The sequence below is a fragment of the Vanessa tameamea genome, chromosome 14 (assembly GCF_037043105.1).
Source record: "Vanessa tameamea isolate UH-Manoa-2023 chromosome 14, ilVanTame1 primary haplotype, whole genome shotgun sequence".
In the NCBI taxonomy this organism is placed as follows: domain Eukaryota; kingdom Metazoa; phylum Arthropoda; class Insecta; order Lepidoptera; family Nymphalidae; genus Vanessa; species Vanessa tameamea.
In genome coordinates, this window is record NC_087322.1 from 6775014 (window position 1) to 6794149 (window position 19136).

At 36.4% G+C, this 19136-nt stretch overlaps 2 protein-coding genes across 8 annotated transcripts in view; one reads left to right on the forward strand and one right to left on the reverse strand.

The window, feature by feature from the left end:
• The first annotated feature begins 1487 nt into the window (after positions 1-1487).
• Positions 1488-3006, forward strand: LOC113398512 (uncharacterized). The gene is made up of 3 exons (XM_026637276.2): positions 1488-1788; positions 1940-2158; positions 2259-3006. Exons 1-3 carry the CDS (start codon positions 1585-1587, stop codon positions 2946-2948), a joined length of 1113 nt encoding a protein of 370 aa, XP_026493061.2. The 5' UTR covers positions 1488-1584; the 3' UTR covers positions 2949-3006.
• Positions 3007-3616: 610 nt separating this feature from the next.
• Positions 3617-19136, reverse strand: part of LOC113398511 (DENN domain-containing protein Crag) — a 29941-nt gene continuing 14421 nt past the window's right edge. For 3 of the 7 annotated variants that reach the window (XM_064216957.1, XM_026637271.2, XM_026637269.2), the window contains exons 6-35: positions 18762-18921; positions 17954-18145; positions 17651-17752; positions 16894-17066; positions 16445-16536; positions 16238-16359; positions 15900-16002; positions 15675-15763; positions 15221-15385; positions 14675-14891; positions 14266-14437; positions 13972-14158; positions 13645-13811; positions 13037-13137; positions 12604-12708; positions 12301-12429; positions 12130-12233; positions 11770-11884; positions 11483-11594; positions 11100-11285; positions 10688-10771; positions 9611-9688; positions 9116-9342; positions 8828-8949; positions 8131-8316; positions 7603-7693; positions 7338-7523; positions 6141-6279; positions 5763-5879; positions 3617-5392 (exon numbers count right to left, since the gene is read on the reverse strand). In XM_064216957.1, the coding sequence (XP_064073027.1) occupies positions 5203-5392; positions 5763-5879; positions 6141-6279; positions 7338-7523; positions 7603-7693; positions 8131-8316; positions 8828-8949; positions 9116-9342; positions 9611-9688; positions 10688-10771; positions 11100-11285; positions 11483-11594; positions 11770-11884; positions 12130-12233; positions 12301-12429; positions 12604-12708; positions 13037-13137; positions 13645-13811; positions 13972-14158; positions 14266-14437; positions 14675-14891; positions 15221-15385; positions 15675-15763; positions 15900-16002; positions 16238-16359; positions 16445-16536; positions 16894-17066; positions 17651-17752; positions 17954-18145; positions 18762-18921 (4213 nt within the window). In that variant the 3' untranslated portion in view covers positions 3617-5202. The remainder of the gene's footprint in view (positions 5393-5762; positions 5880-6140; positions 6280-7337; positions 7524-7602; positions 7694-8130; positions 8317-8827; positions 8950-9115; positions 9343-9610; positions 9689-10687; positions 10772-11099; positions 11286-11482; positions 11595-11769; positions 11885-12129; positions 12234-12300; positions 12430-12603; positions 12709-13036; positions 13138-13644; positions 13812-13971; positions 14159-14265; positions 14438-14674; positions 14892-15220; positions 15386-15674; positions 15764-15899; positions 16003-16237; positions 16360-16444; positions 16537-16893; positions 17067-17650; positions 17753-17953; positions 18146-18761; positions 18922-19136) is intronic. The other 4 variants (XM_026637273.2, XM_026637272.2, XM_026637275.2 and 1 more) reach the window with 4 other exon arrangements.

The window sequence follows — 19136 nt, forward strand, 5'->3', positions numbered from 1 at the left end:
ATTGGACTTTTCAGATGAAATTATGTATGGTAGTTCGCCATTTTATACTAAGGAATGTTTATGGAAATCATTGTTTAAGTTTCTTTTTATAAGTAAAATACTAACGTTATTTTTTTAATATACTGATAGTAAGAAATATAATTATGTTAATATTGCAATGCATGTATCGCATAAAATAATACAGCTGCAATAAAAATTAAATATCGGAGAGAGTAAAAGGTGATCATTAAGGTATACATTACATATTCGAGTGTAGCATTGTAAATATTTGGCTGTTATAATTATTAGATTTTCGCAAGATACCTATTTAAGGTAGTATTTTTTTTGTGTCTGTATGTAGTCGTAGTTATGTTGGCCCTACAGGCCTTTACAGCGTCACCGGGCGTTAGGGCGAGTACTAGACTCAGCCTTGAAGTTTGAGCCCTTTCGGGCTGAAGAGCGACGTCCTGAGGGTTTCTCTTATGAGATCTCACCGCAGCTCAGAACGTAGTCGGTGGGGTGGGGGACACATTAGGCAGGTATTGAATCGCTACTTACTGACTCACATGAAACAATTCTCGTAGATGTGATTACACAGTGACTATCCGTAAACATAAAAAGGTATTAAAATTTATAGCAGTCAATACTTTATACTATCTTTATTGCATTTTTTTATAAAGGACGAGGTAGGGGTTAAATGCCCACGGTTTTGATATCAATAAATAGATATTTAAATGACTTATTTAAAAATAAATATAATCGGTAATACTGAAACGAAATGTAATCTCAATCAGCTTGCAAAATCGGCACGTAACAATGTGATGTAATAAATATTTGCATTGTTAATATATTAGCAACATTCTCAAAATTTCGCTTATTTATTTGGGGCGACGGCTCATGGCGCCACAGCCATTAGGGGCCATATAGCCATTAGGAGAGCTTCGAAATCTGGAGTCTTCTACCCTACAGTTATCGTTAGAGTCAGACCTTAATCAAATTAAGACCGGGACTGATAATAGACATTGTAAGGTGAACTTGAAAACACTTTCACATGTTGCTATGAAATAATTAATGTATTGATTACTATACATAAATAAGATATATTATATATGCCAAGTGTTGTCAATATAATTATAAATAATAATAATAATACTAAGCTTTATGATTTATAATTTTTACCATGCCCCAGTAGGTATGCAATTAAGTAAAAAAAAATATCAAATTCAATTGCGTCAGTTTAATTGTTTTAAGGAAATTAGACATTTTTTTTATTTCGACGATTTAAGCTTATTTATAAAATAAAATCAAACCTTTAAATATATATAGATAACTCGAACAATGAATAACAGTTAACGAACAGTTGAAATAGGTAAATGTATAATAATATTGGTAAACAATAATGGTATTGTTGATCGGAGGTTACCCTATAATTGATCTCCCGCCGCCAACTTATGAGAACAAATTTGTCTTCATGTCTGATGTCAGTGTCAGCAGGCAGTTGTCAGTTGTCACTCTATTTGTATTTTTAAAGTTTTAAGGTTATATTTTGAACTTAAGTATTTAATTTTATATATTGGAATAACAGTGTTCATGTGATTAATAGATATGTTTGGGTTAAATGCTAAACGTATTTTCTACGTTTGTGATAAAATTATATCACGTAATTTTATAAGTGGTACAAAGTTGGAAATACCCCGGCGAAATCCTGGTATCGATAATAGATTAAAGGCATTTCGCAATGAAGGTATCAAGATTCAGAAAGATGATGTTGAAGAATTTATCGAAGAGTCAGAAAGCAATTTCCAAAATGTATGTTTTATTGATAGTTACATATAGCCTATTTTCGATGTCTTTAATTTTAAGTAAAGCGATTAAAAATATGCAGTTCTGATGTTAGCTATTTCACAATAATTACTAGTTCTTATATATATGCAATAGTGTAGTGAAAATACTATTACAGGTTGATGAAGTTTATGATGAACATTTATTTGAGACATTAATTGGGAAACACGATTTGCGGAAACAAATCGTGAAAGAAAAGTATTTTAAAGAAAATTTGCCAAACCTTCTAACATGGAGTGAAAAGGAACAAATCCGTCACTTGGCCACAACCCAGCCTCAAGAATGGACACCCCAGAAAATTGCTGAGAGTTTTCCCATAACTGAGCATGTTGTTAAGGTATATATTTTGTGAATATTTTTGTTCATGTTCAATTTCATTTTATACAAATACAATATGCTTGGAAGTGTTTACCTAATAAAACTGTTTCTTTTTTCAGAAACTATTGAAATACCCATGGAAACCAGCAACAGAACAACGAATTGCTCGACATGATGCATCAGCAATGAGAAACTGGCGAGAACTCAAGGAGGGGACCCTACCCATTTCAGAAAGTCTACGAGAACACTTTCTTAAATTCTCAAGTAGAACAATACCACCACTTAATAAAAAATCAATTAAAATAGATATTTCACAGGAAAAAATGGGAGAATTTGAACAAATTGTTAGGAAACATGCTAATAATGAAAAAGAAGAGGAGAATAATGACGACCATGAAAGCTGTCAAACTAATATGGCAGATGAAACAAAAACAAAACTCAATTCAGATTTTAAAAGAGTAACATTAGATGAATTAACTACTAAAATTAAGACTCGTTTAGCTCATGGTCAAAATGTAAATGTGCCAGATAGAATAATCATAGATTCTATTACAAAAAATAATGATGAATCTGAGACAAAACCAGAAATAAGCAAAGAAATTGAATTAATTAACGAAACCAATGAAGAAAAAGGTTTAACAGAATTCAAAGAAAATGATAAAAATGTTACTGTAGGAGTTAATTATCCAGAAAGAATAAGGATTCCCAAGAAGGCATATAAGAAAGGTGCAACTTATAAAATGAATGACTGTTTCTATGATGATGATGGCAGATTCTTGTACCGAGTTATAGGCATGGAAAATAATTAGAATAAGTATGTACTGTAATTAGTTTGTAAATAAAATAAAACAATCGAAATGAAATGAAGCCTTATATTTTTTTTATAAAAATTATTACCATTTTAATAAAATAGTTGTCCATTACATGAAATAAATTTGAAATAATTATGGAAAATAATGCTCACATATAATATTATTGCATGTCTTTTCGATTACCTTGTTCAATAAGATAATTATTAAAAATAACAATATAATATCTACTTTATTATAAAAATACATTTGATTGACTATCAATATTGTACATAGAATGGAACATAAAATATGGCTTTTAACATCACCGGAGGCAAAAAAAACAATAATCAAGTTATATAAATGATAACATAAAACTGATTAGTGATTATATACTGTATACGAAAACGCAATACAATTATATTTGCGACTAATTTCAAATTAAGCGCATACAACTTTTTGATTTGTAATAATTGCCTCGATATATTTCATTTGCTAAAGCTACAGTTTAATAAATAACATGTCGATCTCGAGCCACTTTCACATACAAAACAATCCAATATTGGTAAAATCATGAGTATTTGTATATTACACATTTCATAATATTGATATTGCCAAATTCAATCAAATATATAATAAGCAGCTCTTCATTATTAGGCCGTTTGATAATGTGATGATTCTAATTTAACTTGTGGGTAGTTTACACACAATTGCTTTAACAATAAAATTACATAACCGTATACTTTGACACGTATCAAATACTTATAATTTGGCAGTCACATTTAAAGTGACTAAAATATTTCTATTTGAAGCTAATACGACAAGTAATACTTATTAGCACAACTCTATACAAAACAGTGCATTTTTGGAATGAAAAAAACTGCGACAAAATAAAAAATCTAGTGTAAATAATAATATGCTTAGACAAATATTTGCAAACAATTGTGTAACAACCACTTCATCAAATAGTCGGGTAAACTATGTCATGATCTTTTAATTTTTATTCTTATTTTTTTAATATATAATATGTATGTACATTCATTTAATTATATAATAACGATTCCAAATTATTTTGCATTAGCACCCGCAATCCTATACTAATATATATGCCGAAAACAAAACCTTTTAAATCCAGTAGCATTATATATACATAAAATCTAATAATAAATTTAATTAGTTTTCAACACAACACTTTCGACATGACTTCACTAGTGCGGGGTGTTATTTGTGATTTAAACACGTGATTACGATAAAAATAAAACATTATAATCTTTTCAATTCGGGAAAATATTTAATACATCTATAACATGTCCCGTTAAATAATACTCAAAATGTATAAACAATAATAATTTTATTTTGAATTAAATTAGACTTTAGATTTTTAAATAATTATAAGTTTTGCAATTTTGTATAAGTGATTGAGATTTCTTCAAATGAGTCCTCGTTTAATATTTAAAATGAATAATTGGGGCAATAATTCTTAGATAACTACACCGTAAACAACCAGTTAATTAATTTACGTCAACTTTATTAGCAGTTTTGATGTACTTCACACGAAGATTAGTTTAACAGTCTTCGACCTGTTCTAGGACTAACCGTTAACGCCATATTGATCCCCAGAAAGGACGGGAGCTTTCTAGAACATTTTTATAAAGTAAGCATCATGCAGTTACAAGCTGGAACTTAAAAATACTGGACGGCGAACGCACGTACTGTTATGTAATACTCGAATAAAATGTTTAATTACGTACTCATAGTTAGAATTTCATTTCGAAAACTAATTTGCCATATTTATGTACACGTCGATTAATAATAATTATTAATATATTATATGTTACAGTTTAATGAACGCGGTAATGGTCTTTGTGACCTAATGTAAAGAATCTTTTTTTTTCTGATAACTAGTCTCAATTCTGAATCGCAGATTAAAAAAACAAACATTTGGGATGGTTTCTACTGTTGATTAAGACAAAACATCTCAATATATCATGATGATATGTGATCATAAATTGTAACCATTTCTTTATTTTAATGAACAATTAAGAAATAAAACGTAAGCGTTACGCATTCATTTTAAACCTTGTACGTTTACAACCATAAAATGAAACTAATAAGGCGTATTGATACTTGGACCGCACAGAATAAAATTCTAATCACGTTTAAATTTACAGAATGTCATAATCAATATCTAACTTCTAAAATATTCAATAAGAATGCATTTGTTCGCGACATTTGAATAAAATTCTGTTCGTACTTTTATTTCTTTTCCGAATTATTATTCATGTACAGTCAAACGCAATCTCTTAAAGTAATGCCTGCAGCATATGGCCGTCGGTGAAGGCGGTAAGTCCTGGGGCCTGGCTTCAGTGCCGAGTTGGTCGAGGGCGCGAGTGTACTCGTTCTGCAAAGCTACGAAGTCAATATTCTGTTCACCCAGAGCCGCCATTGCCAGGAAGAGGATATCCCTGAAATATTATTAAATTTTAAATTGAACTTAATCTACTCGGTGGTCAGGTCATTCAAAACTTGAATTGAACTATAAAACAAAACATTCTCATTAAATTTGTTTAAAAAAAAAAACTAAGATCTTATTTCCGTTTTACCGGCCCACCTTCAAGCTAAAGCACGTCAATACTTTTACACTACTCTTGCTTGGAGATATAATAAATGGTAAGCGAATGCTGAATGCATAAAGATAGTTAAAGTTAATAAATTTTAGTTTTGTAATTCTATAATTAATTTTTCAATAGCATTTACACAGGTTCTTGAATGATATAGGTTATGATTTAAGGAAATATTTTCATAAATATTACACAACTTAATAAAGTAACTCACCTGTAGTACGAATAGTAGCGTTTATTTCCGCAAGTGGATTCTCTCCATGAGGCCAATTTTCTGATCGCGTCCGAGAGATCATTACTCAAGAGACCGTCCAACACTGCCAGTACGACTCTGTGTAAAAAAAAAATGTCTTGCGTTTACTTTTAAAATTTAAATATGGACTAGTGATGCAGTTTTCGTGCGAACACTTGTTTTGAACCAGAGCTTGACTTAATGGTCTGGCAACCCGGGGCCACAAAAAGGATCCTAATTATTATTTTACAAATGAATTTGAAAAACTTAATTTCGGTCAGTGACTTATGTCAATAATTAATTGACTCTTAAAACACATATTACTCCACCGTGGGAATGACCTGGGAGCGCAGTACTCACGAGTAGTGCTTGGTGCAGTCGTGGTCGGTGAGCAGCAGGGCGCGCAGCGTGCGCGAGCGCGGCTGCAGGCGGCCGCGCCACGCGCGGTGCAGCGCCGGCGCCTCGCCCTCGCCCTCCCACGAGCACACCACCGCCACGCCTGCGGGGAGCCCCTTGCCCGCTGTAGTGTCTACCTCTACTCACCGCTGATGCCAATTATTACAGTACCTTGTTCTCCATATTCATTACACGTGCAAAATGTGTTGTATTAAACGAGCTAAAGCTGTTCTTCAAATATTCGTTACGTAGTCATTGTTTCTTATTCATCCAACGTTATTTTATTTTAATAACGCTTTATGTTGGAAGAAAAATATCATAAAATATTTTGGAATGAGAGTTCGGAACAGAGATTGAGAATTAAGATATAATTTAACAACTATTTATCTCCCGCTTCAATAGGCTATTTGACTGGTTTTTTAAATCCATTTTATATTATTTAGTAGAGGTTAAGGAACCCAGTAAAAGTCGTTTTTTTTTAAATTCTAGTACATGTTTGCTGAAAAATATCAAATTAAAAATTCCATATATAAATAGCTCGCGAAAACGCTACTTTGACAATGGGGTCGGTGAAGTCACTTGCCTGTATTGTAATCTGTGGCACATATAATCCACATACAGTAGGCAAACGAGGTTAACGAGCAAGTGACGTTATCATAAGGCCGACCAATCAGGAGCGTTTTGTGTCACGTGACAAACGTTTAAAAAAATTCATTTTTATTTATGGATTTTTGAATAAATTAATTATTATTTTCAACTTTCGTTAATAAATAACCATTTTTAAACTCATACTATATACTGATTACAATAATTGACACTTTATTTTTCGCATTTTCAAATAGCCTATTGGGTGTGAATTAAGCTTTAGTAAATTATATTTCATATATAGATAACTAAACAATTAAAAACTAATATATTTATTAATCGGCCTCTATGTTACATTTAGGGATCATATTGTATAGAAATTATAGAAAATACTAACTTAATTTCTTTATCTCTCATTTTCTCATCCTATTTAATTGACACGTGTGTTACAAAACTCCATGAACATCCTCTCCGTATTCTATATCTTCTCTGCCAGAAACCATACCCTAACTTTCGTATTTACAACATTAGTAAGGTGTAACATTTATTATAAATTAATAAAGAAAAATATCTTACCAACAGGTTTTTCTAAATCCGGCAGGGGATCAGAACTTTGATACTTCGCAGAGTAATCGGGACTTAACAAATCGGGGAGGTGATTCTCAATATTGGCGCGTTCTAAGAACCAAACTAAATTCCAATAAACTATAGGATGCGATTCTACGAACTCCGGTTCGGCCAAACAAGAATCGCCTTCCCTACCTGAAACAAGAAACAGATGTCATAACTGCTGTTATTTTTTTTTTAAGTTCATATTAAAATATTTTTTACTGTATCTCACCTAATATAGATTCAAATTCTTTCCTCAGAACCAATGGATTTAAATAAGGCACGCTTAATGTTTCTGCTTGCGTTTGCCCTATTCGAATTACCTGAAAAATATAAGAAAATATTACCGTCTTTTTTTTACGTTAATAACATTAAATTTAGACTAATAATAATGTTATGCTTCTGACTTAATTTCAACTACAACTGTCAGTGTTCAGTGCTGGTGCAACTGCACTAAAAGTGTTCAATATTACAACAAACACAGGTATACTAATTATCCTAAAGGACATTGAGACGACCAACTTTCGTAATCGGACAGAGGTACCTCTGTACCGTACCATACCTAGCTAGTCTAGCAAACCTAAGGACTTCTTAAGCTCGGTAGTGTAATACTACCGACTCCTTACCTGCAAGTTGCTACAGATAATTTGCACAGACAGATAACAGCAATAACTTTTACTAGGTAGACCCGAAATTCGAAGCCCGCCTGCGTCTAACACTAAATCAACAATGCTTTTCAAAATACAATTATACAAATTACTTGTATTGATAGAAGAGGTACAGTATGTCGTCCACAAGCAGTACAACGCGTGTTGAGATTAGAGTCGTCGGCCGCCCAGCCCGCCATGATGTCTTCGTCGTAGAGAAATGCGAGGCACTGGTGGCATTGTGAACACGACGTTATGTGGACTTCTATTGATGGGTTATCTAACTTTGAGTTGTCCTGCTGAAAATATTAAAAAATAATATATTATATAAAGAAAAACTAGTACCAGCCGGTCAAATTCACCAGATCACAAGACAGTTAATTGCGAATCAGTAACAATAATAATTGCTCTGTTCTGTGGCAACTATTGACATCGTAAAATATTTCATTGCACTGCATCCATTACTGAATAATCATATACAAATTTATTAAATAAAAAAAGATTATGTTTGATACATGCAAAGAAAAAAAGACCAATTTTTTGAGCATGTAATAAGATTTGTGAATTCGGGATTCATTTCAAATGGCATATTAAGTAGTGAATATCAGTATTGATACATGAAAAGGGAGATGACCAAAGACAATATGAATGGATTATACGAATGGAGGTGGAGATCGAGAACTAAAATTTCAATACTAATTCATTCAATACTATTTCATTATTATAAAAAAAACTTTTAAGTGCAATTATTATTATTTCGATTTATTTACGATAAGCCCTTCATTTTGTGCTTTTTCAATAAAAACTTACGGCGGACGGGTAGAGATTGTCGGGCAAGTGCGCCAGCAGCGTGGCCAGCGAGCCGCGCTCCATACTGCACGCCAGCTCTGCGTCACTCGACGCGCGACGGAAGCCGGACCCCAAGGTAAACTCTGGAGATGAAAACTTTTCTTAGTATACAATTATTCCAAGAACATTTCCACATTACCGGCAACGTTTTGTTTTAAAGCGTATTATAAATTAATCAGGCTTTGATACGAATGTTAGAAATATTGGAATTGCAGTGTTGAATCCTCACTGATGTGAATGAATCCTCACCATCCGGATTCAACTCAGAAGACCCGTCCGCTGAATCTTCCTCCGTCATGAAACTGGTCAGGGCGCTCGTTGCGTTGCCGATAGCGCCTTTAACCGGAGTGGAGTTCGCTGATATAACCTCTTTCATCTCGTCAAATTTCTTCGCCATACTGGTCGCCGCAGACTTGAGACTACTGAGACCGCTCTGAAGTAGCTCGTTTGACTTCTTCCCCGCTATACTTGTTGGGCTAATGGAGTATAATTTTATGAATAAAAATTATAAGTACGTTGACATTGACTTTGAGAAACAGAATTCACGCAGTGGATTTATGATTGTCATTTTTGACAAGGCTTACTTAAACTATTGAAAATTAACATGGACTAAGACACAACATTTTGATGTAAGCTAAAAATAAAAAGCAAAAAAAGATGGCAGCCAATGGTTAAATATATAGACATGTTAATGACGAAAATCCCCAGACTTATGTTCTTCAGCAATATCAGTTTAATGCTTACCTGAGGTAGTTCTCGATCATTGCTTTGCCGATATTCATGTTTTCCTTGCGCAACGACAGTCTTGCAGGCGAAAAGCGTCTAAGAAAATAAACAGCTAGCTGGCGTACGGTGCGAATAAAAATGTGAAATCAAATAATATACCAATTTCATCACAAAACTATTAAAAAAAAAAAAAATTTAATGTAACACTATCACCTAAATGTGTTAGTATTCACGATGAAGAAATTGGAATAATATGTAATAAAGCATAATGGTGACTAAAACAAAATAAAAGTTCATAAGTCATCGTAAACTAGCATGCTATGTGTTTAGAATTTTGATTAACAGCCAATGTAACTGTATCTGAACAATTCAATAGAATTCCCTTCTCAAGTAATGATTTTCATGTAAAGAATCTACTAGGAATTGAGCATGCAATTATGTTTTCAATTACATGCTATGTTTCTATGAATTAATGGTACATGTATGATGATGTTATACGCGTGAATAGTATAATTACGTAGTTCTCAACGTAATTTATTATAAATTTTCAATTAAAAGTTAAAAATGTTGAATAAAAATTACCTGAGAAAATAGTTATTCGCAAAATAATTAGAAATATTTTATATTATTTAAGGTTAATGGCCCGATATAACCACTCGAGGTAATGAAAATTTATTCTGTTTTCAAACATAGTCAATCAATGTTAGGGACAGACAAAAGTGTATTATAATGTTTCATAGCTCAACGTTTAATGGTTGCTGAGCGATTTGAAAGTTACACATTCCATTTTGAGACTTTTTAAAATATGCACTGGCTTAATTGCTATATTTTGATAATATTATAGAAATACTAATAATTACTGAATAATTGATAGCAATATTTTATCAAACGATATGAGATCAGAATAGCCACTTAAGAAAAGTTCAATTTGTTTGTGTAATTTGTAAATAAAAAAAAAGTAATTACTCTATAAATCTATGATGCTCAATATAATAGTCCAAAAAAATAATGTTGATATATATTCTTCTTTAAAATCATCTATTGAGAATAACCGCCATTACAGCTCATGGTGTGTGGTAGGGGGCTTTGACTCACCCGAAGCTGATCTTGAGCGTGTTCCCGATGCTGGCCAGGCCGGACGACACGGTGGCGGGCGCTGTCTCGCTCCTGTGCAGTTTCCTGCCGGCAGGAAACTATCGAGCTCATCCCGCTCGCGCGCTAGGTAGCGCTGCGTTAGCGGGGACACGGTTAGTGGGGACTCGGGCGAACGTTGAGGCAATTGTAGAGAATATCAGTTAACGAATATACACTGAATATGCAAACGTAATTCGTTAGCGCGTAACAAGCGCGTACTCACGATTAGCGCACCATTTGTCCATGCGAATCGAAAGGTAAACTCAATCTGACCTACTGGGAGGGAGAGCGAGAGGGGCTGGAATGCAATATTCATTAAAATCGATTCCCGAACGGACAATTTCGGAGCGAATCGATAAAGGATGTTAAATACCCAGTCAGGGGCGCGGTGTCCTCCTGGAAGGAGCCGCTGCGGCGGTGGAACAGCTTGGGGCTGACGCTGAGGTCGTGTCGCGGCGGCGGCGCGGGCTCGGGCGCGGGCGCGCGGGGGGGCGGCGCCGCGCACGCGCTCAGCGCGCCCAGCGGGTCGTCCGCCAGCACCGGCGTGCGCGGGGACAGTCTGGGAGTACGAGCCGCCTCAATTGGTTATTTTTATAAAAAAGCAATAACAATTATTCTCATGTTATAGGAACATTTTTTCATACTACATGTTAAAAATCAATATTTTTTTAATTAATTTCAATTTGACTACAAAACGCATCAACTTTTTTTATGTAATAATGTTAACTGATAGCACAGCTTTTGAATATGACTCACTTAAGGGGTGATGATTTTGTCGTCTCCAAAGGATCAGTAGCAGCCGCTTCTTTCTCTGGTTCCTCAGGAAAGCTTAGCGTTCTTGAACAGCGGGACTTAGGATTTGACGTACCTAAAATAATAATAATGTATTAAACGTTCCTAAAAACTATGTTTTCTAAAGTCTGAGTGTGTCCTAAGCAATGATTGTTTTTATTTTCTTTTGAAGGTTTGGTCAAACAAGTTGGTAGCATATACATTTTTGAATACTACTCCAATAATTATGTAATATCAAATAATTTACTTACCACTAGAGAATGATAGCCTCTGTAAGTTCTGAACTATTTGCGCATCTCCTGCGAAACTCTCGGATCGTGTGAGAATACGTAAATCGGACGGACTATCTGGACTTACGTGGATCGTCTGCAGAAGAGACAATGTATTATTTTATAGTATTCCGTTTTTCTTACAGCAGACTACATAATATCATGAGTAAAAAAATATTGTTAGACAATATATTTTAATTAAATTTCGTTGAAAAACTCTTAGGTAAGTTTCTAAGAAGTAAACTTCTGTTTAAAGTATTTCATTTTTTAAGAAATCTCTGGTAGATAGCACATTGAAATATCGGGAGTAACTCTACATAAAAGACGTGAAAAATACCGAACCTGTCTCTTCTCAGCAATCGACAACGTCTGTTCGGTCTCCTCGTTTCCTAACGAGTTACTTCTGGGCCTCGTCGCCCTCGTCAGATCGGGGTCGGACGGCAGACCTGTAAGAATATAAGCGCGTCACTAGGCCGGCTCACAGCTGGCCCGCTCGTCGGGCGCGGCGCGTACCGGAGATGAGGATGCCGGCGTGCGCGGACAGCTGGTGGTGTCGCGGGTGCGCGGTGGCGGCGCGCACGATGTTCCCGCGCCGCACGAGCGCCTCGAACGCGCTCGCCCCCGCGCCGCTCGCCTCGCCCGCTGCGCGATCGACACAAACGCTTAATAAACTAAACTGTGTAATCATTGATATACAATTCTACTACTATATTAATTATCAATTTATCTTAACATTGCTTATCGTATTATTGAATACAAGAGGTATAAGAATTAAAGCGAACTAATGTTATGATAATTATAGAAGGGAACACTAACCAGAATCGAGACTAGACCTGCTACGAGTGGGTTCGGCTAACGCCAACGCCGATAAATCCGCACCCTCGCCGCCCACAGTACGTACTCGTGGTAGAGTACCCGAGCCTGGAAGCGCACACAGTAAATAAGAAAGATGATGCATTAATCTCAAATATACTGTCGTCAACGTCATGATATAACATAGCTGTGAATAAATGAATAGGGCTGTCACACTACGTCTAAAAATATAATGGAATAATTCAATTTAGCTATCCAAAATCTATATTCTTTGAAATTTCACCGATTTTTGAATAGTTACGTAGCCACATTTTTCTTATATTTGAGATAATGGTAGTCCACAAACTAATTCAAATAAACTCATGAGACCGTGAACGTCTACGTTAACAAATAGTATTTGATTGTGTATGAATGGGAGACGCATGCGCGCGCGTACCGCAGAGCGCGGCGCGCGCGGCCCGCTGCGCGCCGGCCTGCCGGAACAGCGCGGCGCCCAGCACCGCCACGCGCAGCTTGTTCCACAGCAACTGCGAGCCGCTGACGAACACAACAGGACTCATTTATTTGCTGATCGTGTAATGCCTTTGGTCTTACTGGAATTTACAGCGCCTCTAAGCTGGGGAACGGTACTAGACATCCCCTAACATTTAAACCATTTCTGGGACTTGTACTACGACATAAAAATAGTAATGTATAGAATGGAAACTCCCTTGTGTTCCCTAAACGTTATTACTCCATATTATGAAACAAAGTAAAATCCGTAGGGAGATTTATTATGCATTTGAATAATAGGAAATATAAATATTTCTTTAGTAATAATAACATATTTGCTTTGATTGAACACTATCTGGCGTGATAGTTTTCGATATACTCGTATTATTTATTATTGTTATAATAACATGACACAATATGTACATTTTTATTATTTTACAGTAACCAAGTTTGCTAACTTAATTCTCAATCATCACAAACGTATAGACCTTATTATACTGTAACAGGATTTACGTAAACAATTTAGATATCCAAGATAATTTACTTTCGTACCTTGGCATATCTTGCGGCCACTCTGCTTCGAGCACGCACCGGTTGTAGTAACCGTATGTGAGGGCGTTGGGTTGTAGTCCAGCTCTCTTCATCAGAAACAGCAATTGTACAGCGAGTACTGGCAAGGAGTGAATACCGCATAGCTGCATCATTACTCTGTAGCATACCTATTTAAAACATAAAATATTAGAAGTTCCCCGCCATTTCACTAGCGACAATACATTACATGCATACAATACATGTCAGAAATAAGTCAAAAATATTCTTATTTAACACGTTAAAGTGTGTAAGTTTTTTTTTATAAATTAGAAATATTATAAAACCGACCTCATCGCAAGGCACTCTCAGTTTAGTTGCACGTTCCAACAGCTCGTACGCGCTGCGAAGCGTGGCGTGTTCCTTTCCCCGGCACAGTATGAGGCGACACGGTAGCGCCAGGAAATAAAGCGAATAACATGCGCCCAGGAGACATTTCGCCCACGCTTCGGGCGAGAGACTAGCTTTACGTGCCAAACTAGAAACAAGAATACATTACGGCTTTTAAATGAATGATACCGGAATCACAAGGAGCAAAGAGGCGCATGTATGTATGTGCAAGTGGAGTGGGCGCCGCTACCGTACCGCTGCGCGGCGACGATCTCGTTCTTGGTGCGGCGCGCCATGGGCGAGGCGTCGGCCAGCGACTCGGCGGACGCGAGCGCGGCGGGCGGCGCGGCGCGCAGCGAGCGGCCCTCGCGCCCGCGCGTGGCCAGCCGCTCGTCCAGCACCAGCTTCTCGTACGAGTACTGCCCCTCTGCGACATGCACGCGGTTAGTGACGGACGCCTCGGCGCGGGACCCTCGCGCTCCGGTGTCTAATTTTCCGACTTATTTTAAGCTCTTTAATAACAAAAGTGTAAATACTAAAAATCGGTGCCACCAAAAGTTAATGGGTTGTATGGTTTTATTGATATTCTGATTTGTATTTTATATGGTTAAATTAACCATGAATTGATGAGGAACGAGTGCTATCGACGTGGGGTATCCGTTACCGGGGTCGGGCGGGTCGGGCGGCAGCACGAACACGGTGCGCTCGGAGGCGTTGGCGGCGTCGAGGCCGAGCAGCGGCTCGTCGACGGCGCCCACGCGCTCCGTGCACTCGTCGAAGAACGTGAGGCCCTGGTCCACGTCGCACACGAACGAGCGCTCCTCGATGAAGCGCGTGAACATCTGCGTGCGCATTATGAGCGCGTAGAACCGCTGGTAGGTCTGAAAAGAAAGAGAAATCGAAATCAAAATATAAACTTTATTCAAGTACGCTATTACGAGGACTTTTGAATCGTCATTCTACAGAAATGTATAACGTAAAGCTCCAAACCATTCCAGTTCGGAATGTCGATTCTGCCGAGAAGAATAGGCAAGAAACTCAGTAGTTACTCTTTTCCAACATTTGAAATGCAAAGTTACATCTGTTAAATAATACATCCTGAGAGGTTAAGTAAGCGTTAAAATACTACAATGTAAAGTTTACATTTATGTGCTTCTCATATTCATGAAATATCCTTTGACCGCTAATATGAAGGTCAAATAAGAATTACCTTATCTCTGGATCTCAAGAATGCGTCCATGTGGAATAAGGCGTGTGGATCGGTGGTACCAACGGTGGGTGCTTTGGTGATCGGTATTAGGTAGCTGCGGTAACCCTGTAGAGTCACCGCCATGAACCGTAGAAACGCTTCCTGGATCTTCAGTTCTAAAGCTTGCTGAAAGATAAAAACGATACTTTAAGTTTGTAATCAATTACATGTTTTTATTTAATTAAAATAAATAAATAAATATTGGACAACATCACATACATTACTTCGATCCCAATGTAAGTAGTTAAAGCACTCGTGTTATGGAAAATCAGACATAACGAAGGTACCACAAACACCCAGACCCAAGACAACATAGAAAACTAATGAACTCGAAGTTGCGTACCCATGAACACCGACGTACACACTAACCGACCACGGAGTTCGTCAATAATAAAAGTAGTAAGTAAAGATTTACCTCTTTCTTTCTTTTCTGAAAATCGCGATCTAAGCTCGTTGTAGGTTCTCCATTATATTTACTATCGTTCGATGAATGGACAGGCGAGGCTACAAAAATAATTAATATTTAGGTAGTGACAATAATTACATGTAAATAACTGTATCAACCTGTACAACAACATTATCTAATAATAACTATACACAATAAAATATATTACAATACATGAATGTGCATTTAACCAACCTGGTCGTATGTTGGAGAATAACTGTTCAAGTGTCTGGCGAAGCGTTCTCGCTTGTCGTTTCGGTAGAATTTTCAACGATATATGTCGTTGGGACTCACATATCTGTAAATAACAAATTTATTTTACTATAAGATGCTGTTTGTAATTCATGGAAATACAGTTAATCTAGTCTTAACATACAAATAAATAATTCACATGAGTGAGTCAGCCTTAATTATTGTTGCTCAGTGAAAAGTGATAGGATTTGAATCAAATACAAAAGTGATCAGATTAGTAAAGTAATATGTTGTGGCAAGTTAATGAATCAAATACAAATATGAATACACAATATACTTACAGTAATATTATTAGTGTCGAGATCGACGCAAGTGACATCCGGTGGTGGCTCGTAAAGGTCAAAGAACCTCGAATCCACGCCTATAAGATACGGCAACGGAGCATGAAGTACTTCCGCTAGGCCTAAAGAAAATATTTTGAATGCGTTAAATGTTACAGACTTAATAAATGTAATTTAACAATCATTATACTGATGATTTTGTTTTACCTAAAGGGCAAAGAGGTATGTATGGACACTGCCATTTAAATGGAAACAGGAGACTTGAAACTGCTTCCGATACGGCAGTCAATGTGTCTGGCCTGAAAAAAATATTTTTTTTTTATTAATTATAAAAAATGGTATTAAGTATAATAAAGATACAGAAACAGTTGTATTCCAGAATATTAACATTATAAATATGGGAGATAGATATTTAATGAACTCAAACAGTTAACATCAGAAATCTTTAAAAATTGATTAATACACACATGAAGCTTTTAATATTTACATGTTGTAGGTGTTTCAACGGTAAGTGACATAAGATACCTAGAGTCTAAAAACCAATTTAATTGAAAAATCGGTATAGGGCTATGTTTTTATCGGTCGGGAACATTTGGTACCGTTTCAAATAGATGTTCATTACCGCTATAGTTTAAATAAATGAAGAATATTCAAACCTCAATGAATGTATAAGTATCTTCTGCTCGGTGATGGCCAGTGCGAGCAGCAGGAGGCAGTTGTCAGGTCCAAGATTCAGCAGCAGCTGTCTGAAGCCGGCCCCGCTGCGAACCAGAGGCTGGTCCTCACGGCACGTCACGATGACCCGGTCGTGGGGGTTCGTCGGTGACAGCTGAATAGAGAGAATATATATTAGATAATCATTATGTTCATAATATTGTGATACCTAAATGTTTGTTAAATAGTCAAAGTTGCATTATTGCTGCAAGTGAAATATCATTGAATTTTCTAAAAAAAATTATACCAGACGAAACATACAGTTTCTGTCTTGTAACTTTGCCGTTTTAAAACTAGAATTTGATAAATAATGCATTTTTCAAGTACCTTGAGTGCTTTTTACAAGCGAATAACCTGCATTTAATATTAAATAAATACAAGTCTCCAGTAAAATTGTTAGACATTACTTACTATAAAATAAATTCTATTGCATTTAAAGGCGAACATACTAGATATTTCTCCGACGTCGGATCTTGTTTAATTAGAATTCATCAAAATTTGTGATTTGTAATGAGTGAGGGGGATGAGAGCAAGCATTGTGAATAAACGAGCGACAGAGACAAAATACAATCCATGCTCACTTTTCATCCGACAAACTTCGGAGCGGCAAAGTTACACGACGCGATCTATACTATATGACAGCTTACAAAAATCAACTGTTGAAAAATTATCTCGATATTGCATATCTTTATTTTTTACCTGCAATAATATCCTCGGTTCGGGGAAGGGCACTTCTTCTAACAAATGTGTTATATAACGTTCGATCGGTATATTTAAGGGTTCCTTACTCCATGACATTTCCTGTGAACAAATAAAATAATTAATTAGACGTGGAAGAAAACATATGCGAAATTGACAGAATTTAGAAAACTTTTAAAAATTGACTAAAATACTAAGTTTTAATAATTTCTGACATGATTGAAAATAGTAACACACATTTGCTACATGAAGAGTATACTATAATCATGAGCAGACGGCTAGTTGCGAGGGATGTCTCCTTACCAGTATGTAGAGCAGCCAGCGCTCGAAGGTGTCGCTGAAGGGCCAGCGCGAAAGCAGGCAGATGCACTTGTTGGCGTGCAGCGCGTGCGTGCCGTGCGAGACGCCCGCGCGCCAGCCCAGCTGCTCCGCCTGCGACTCGCTCAGCTGCGTGTGCGAGTAGCTCTCGTAGAACGTCACCGCCGACCCATACACCTGGACCACGTCGCACACTTTACGACCTGAGCCTTACGATTGCGTCTCTCTCACGTATGTATAAAATTATAATGTGGAGTATAGTAAAAGTAGACGCAGACCATAAATGTCTTCGAAGGAAAATATATGGAGCTCAGTCAATCATTCTGCCTGATGGATATACATGTGTGGGAATAAACGATTCTCAACAACAATTAAGGACATGGAAACAGAGTGCTGTTTATCCAGATTTCAACCGATCAAAGGCTACGATCTGCGCTTTCTTGCCACTGGACCAGATTACACATACCCTTAGAAGTGTTCAGCCGACAACAATGGAAACGAAGTTTTTCGCGCCTATTTTTTAAATTTCATTATTGATTCAATAATCTTCAGAGTATTGATATTTGGCGGTAGAATGAGTTATAAGTTGCTTTAACGGTTTTTTAAACAAGTCTCTGTCAGAGGTTACTTAAGCTAGAAATGTGTGAACACATTAACATCAATAGAATTTAGTAAACTTATAAATAAAAAACAATTAACATTCATTTCTTTCACAAGCAGAAATTTACAAGAAAAGTTTACATTTATCTTATTTTAAAACAAAAAACTTGTATTCATTAATATGATTAAATACCTTATCAGTGGCATCGGCTACTGTCAGCACGAAGGTAGAAAACACTGGCTTCGGTGACGCTGCATTGTTCGGCCACAGTTCCAACGTAGCGCCCATTGGCAAACAGAATAGAGGCACGGACGTCGGAAAAACTAAGCTACGTCGATCGACTGTTGGATACCTAGAAAAAGATTTATATCATAACAATATGGCTATTTATTTTATCGAAATCTATATAACTAGTCGAGATGGCCCAGTGGTTAGAACGCGTGCATCTTAACCGATGATTTCGGGTTCAATACCAGGCAGGCACCACTGAATTTTCATGTGCTTAATTTGTGTTTATAATTCATCTCGTGTTCGGCGGTGAAGGAAAGCATCGTTAGAAAACATTGC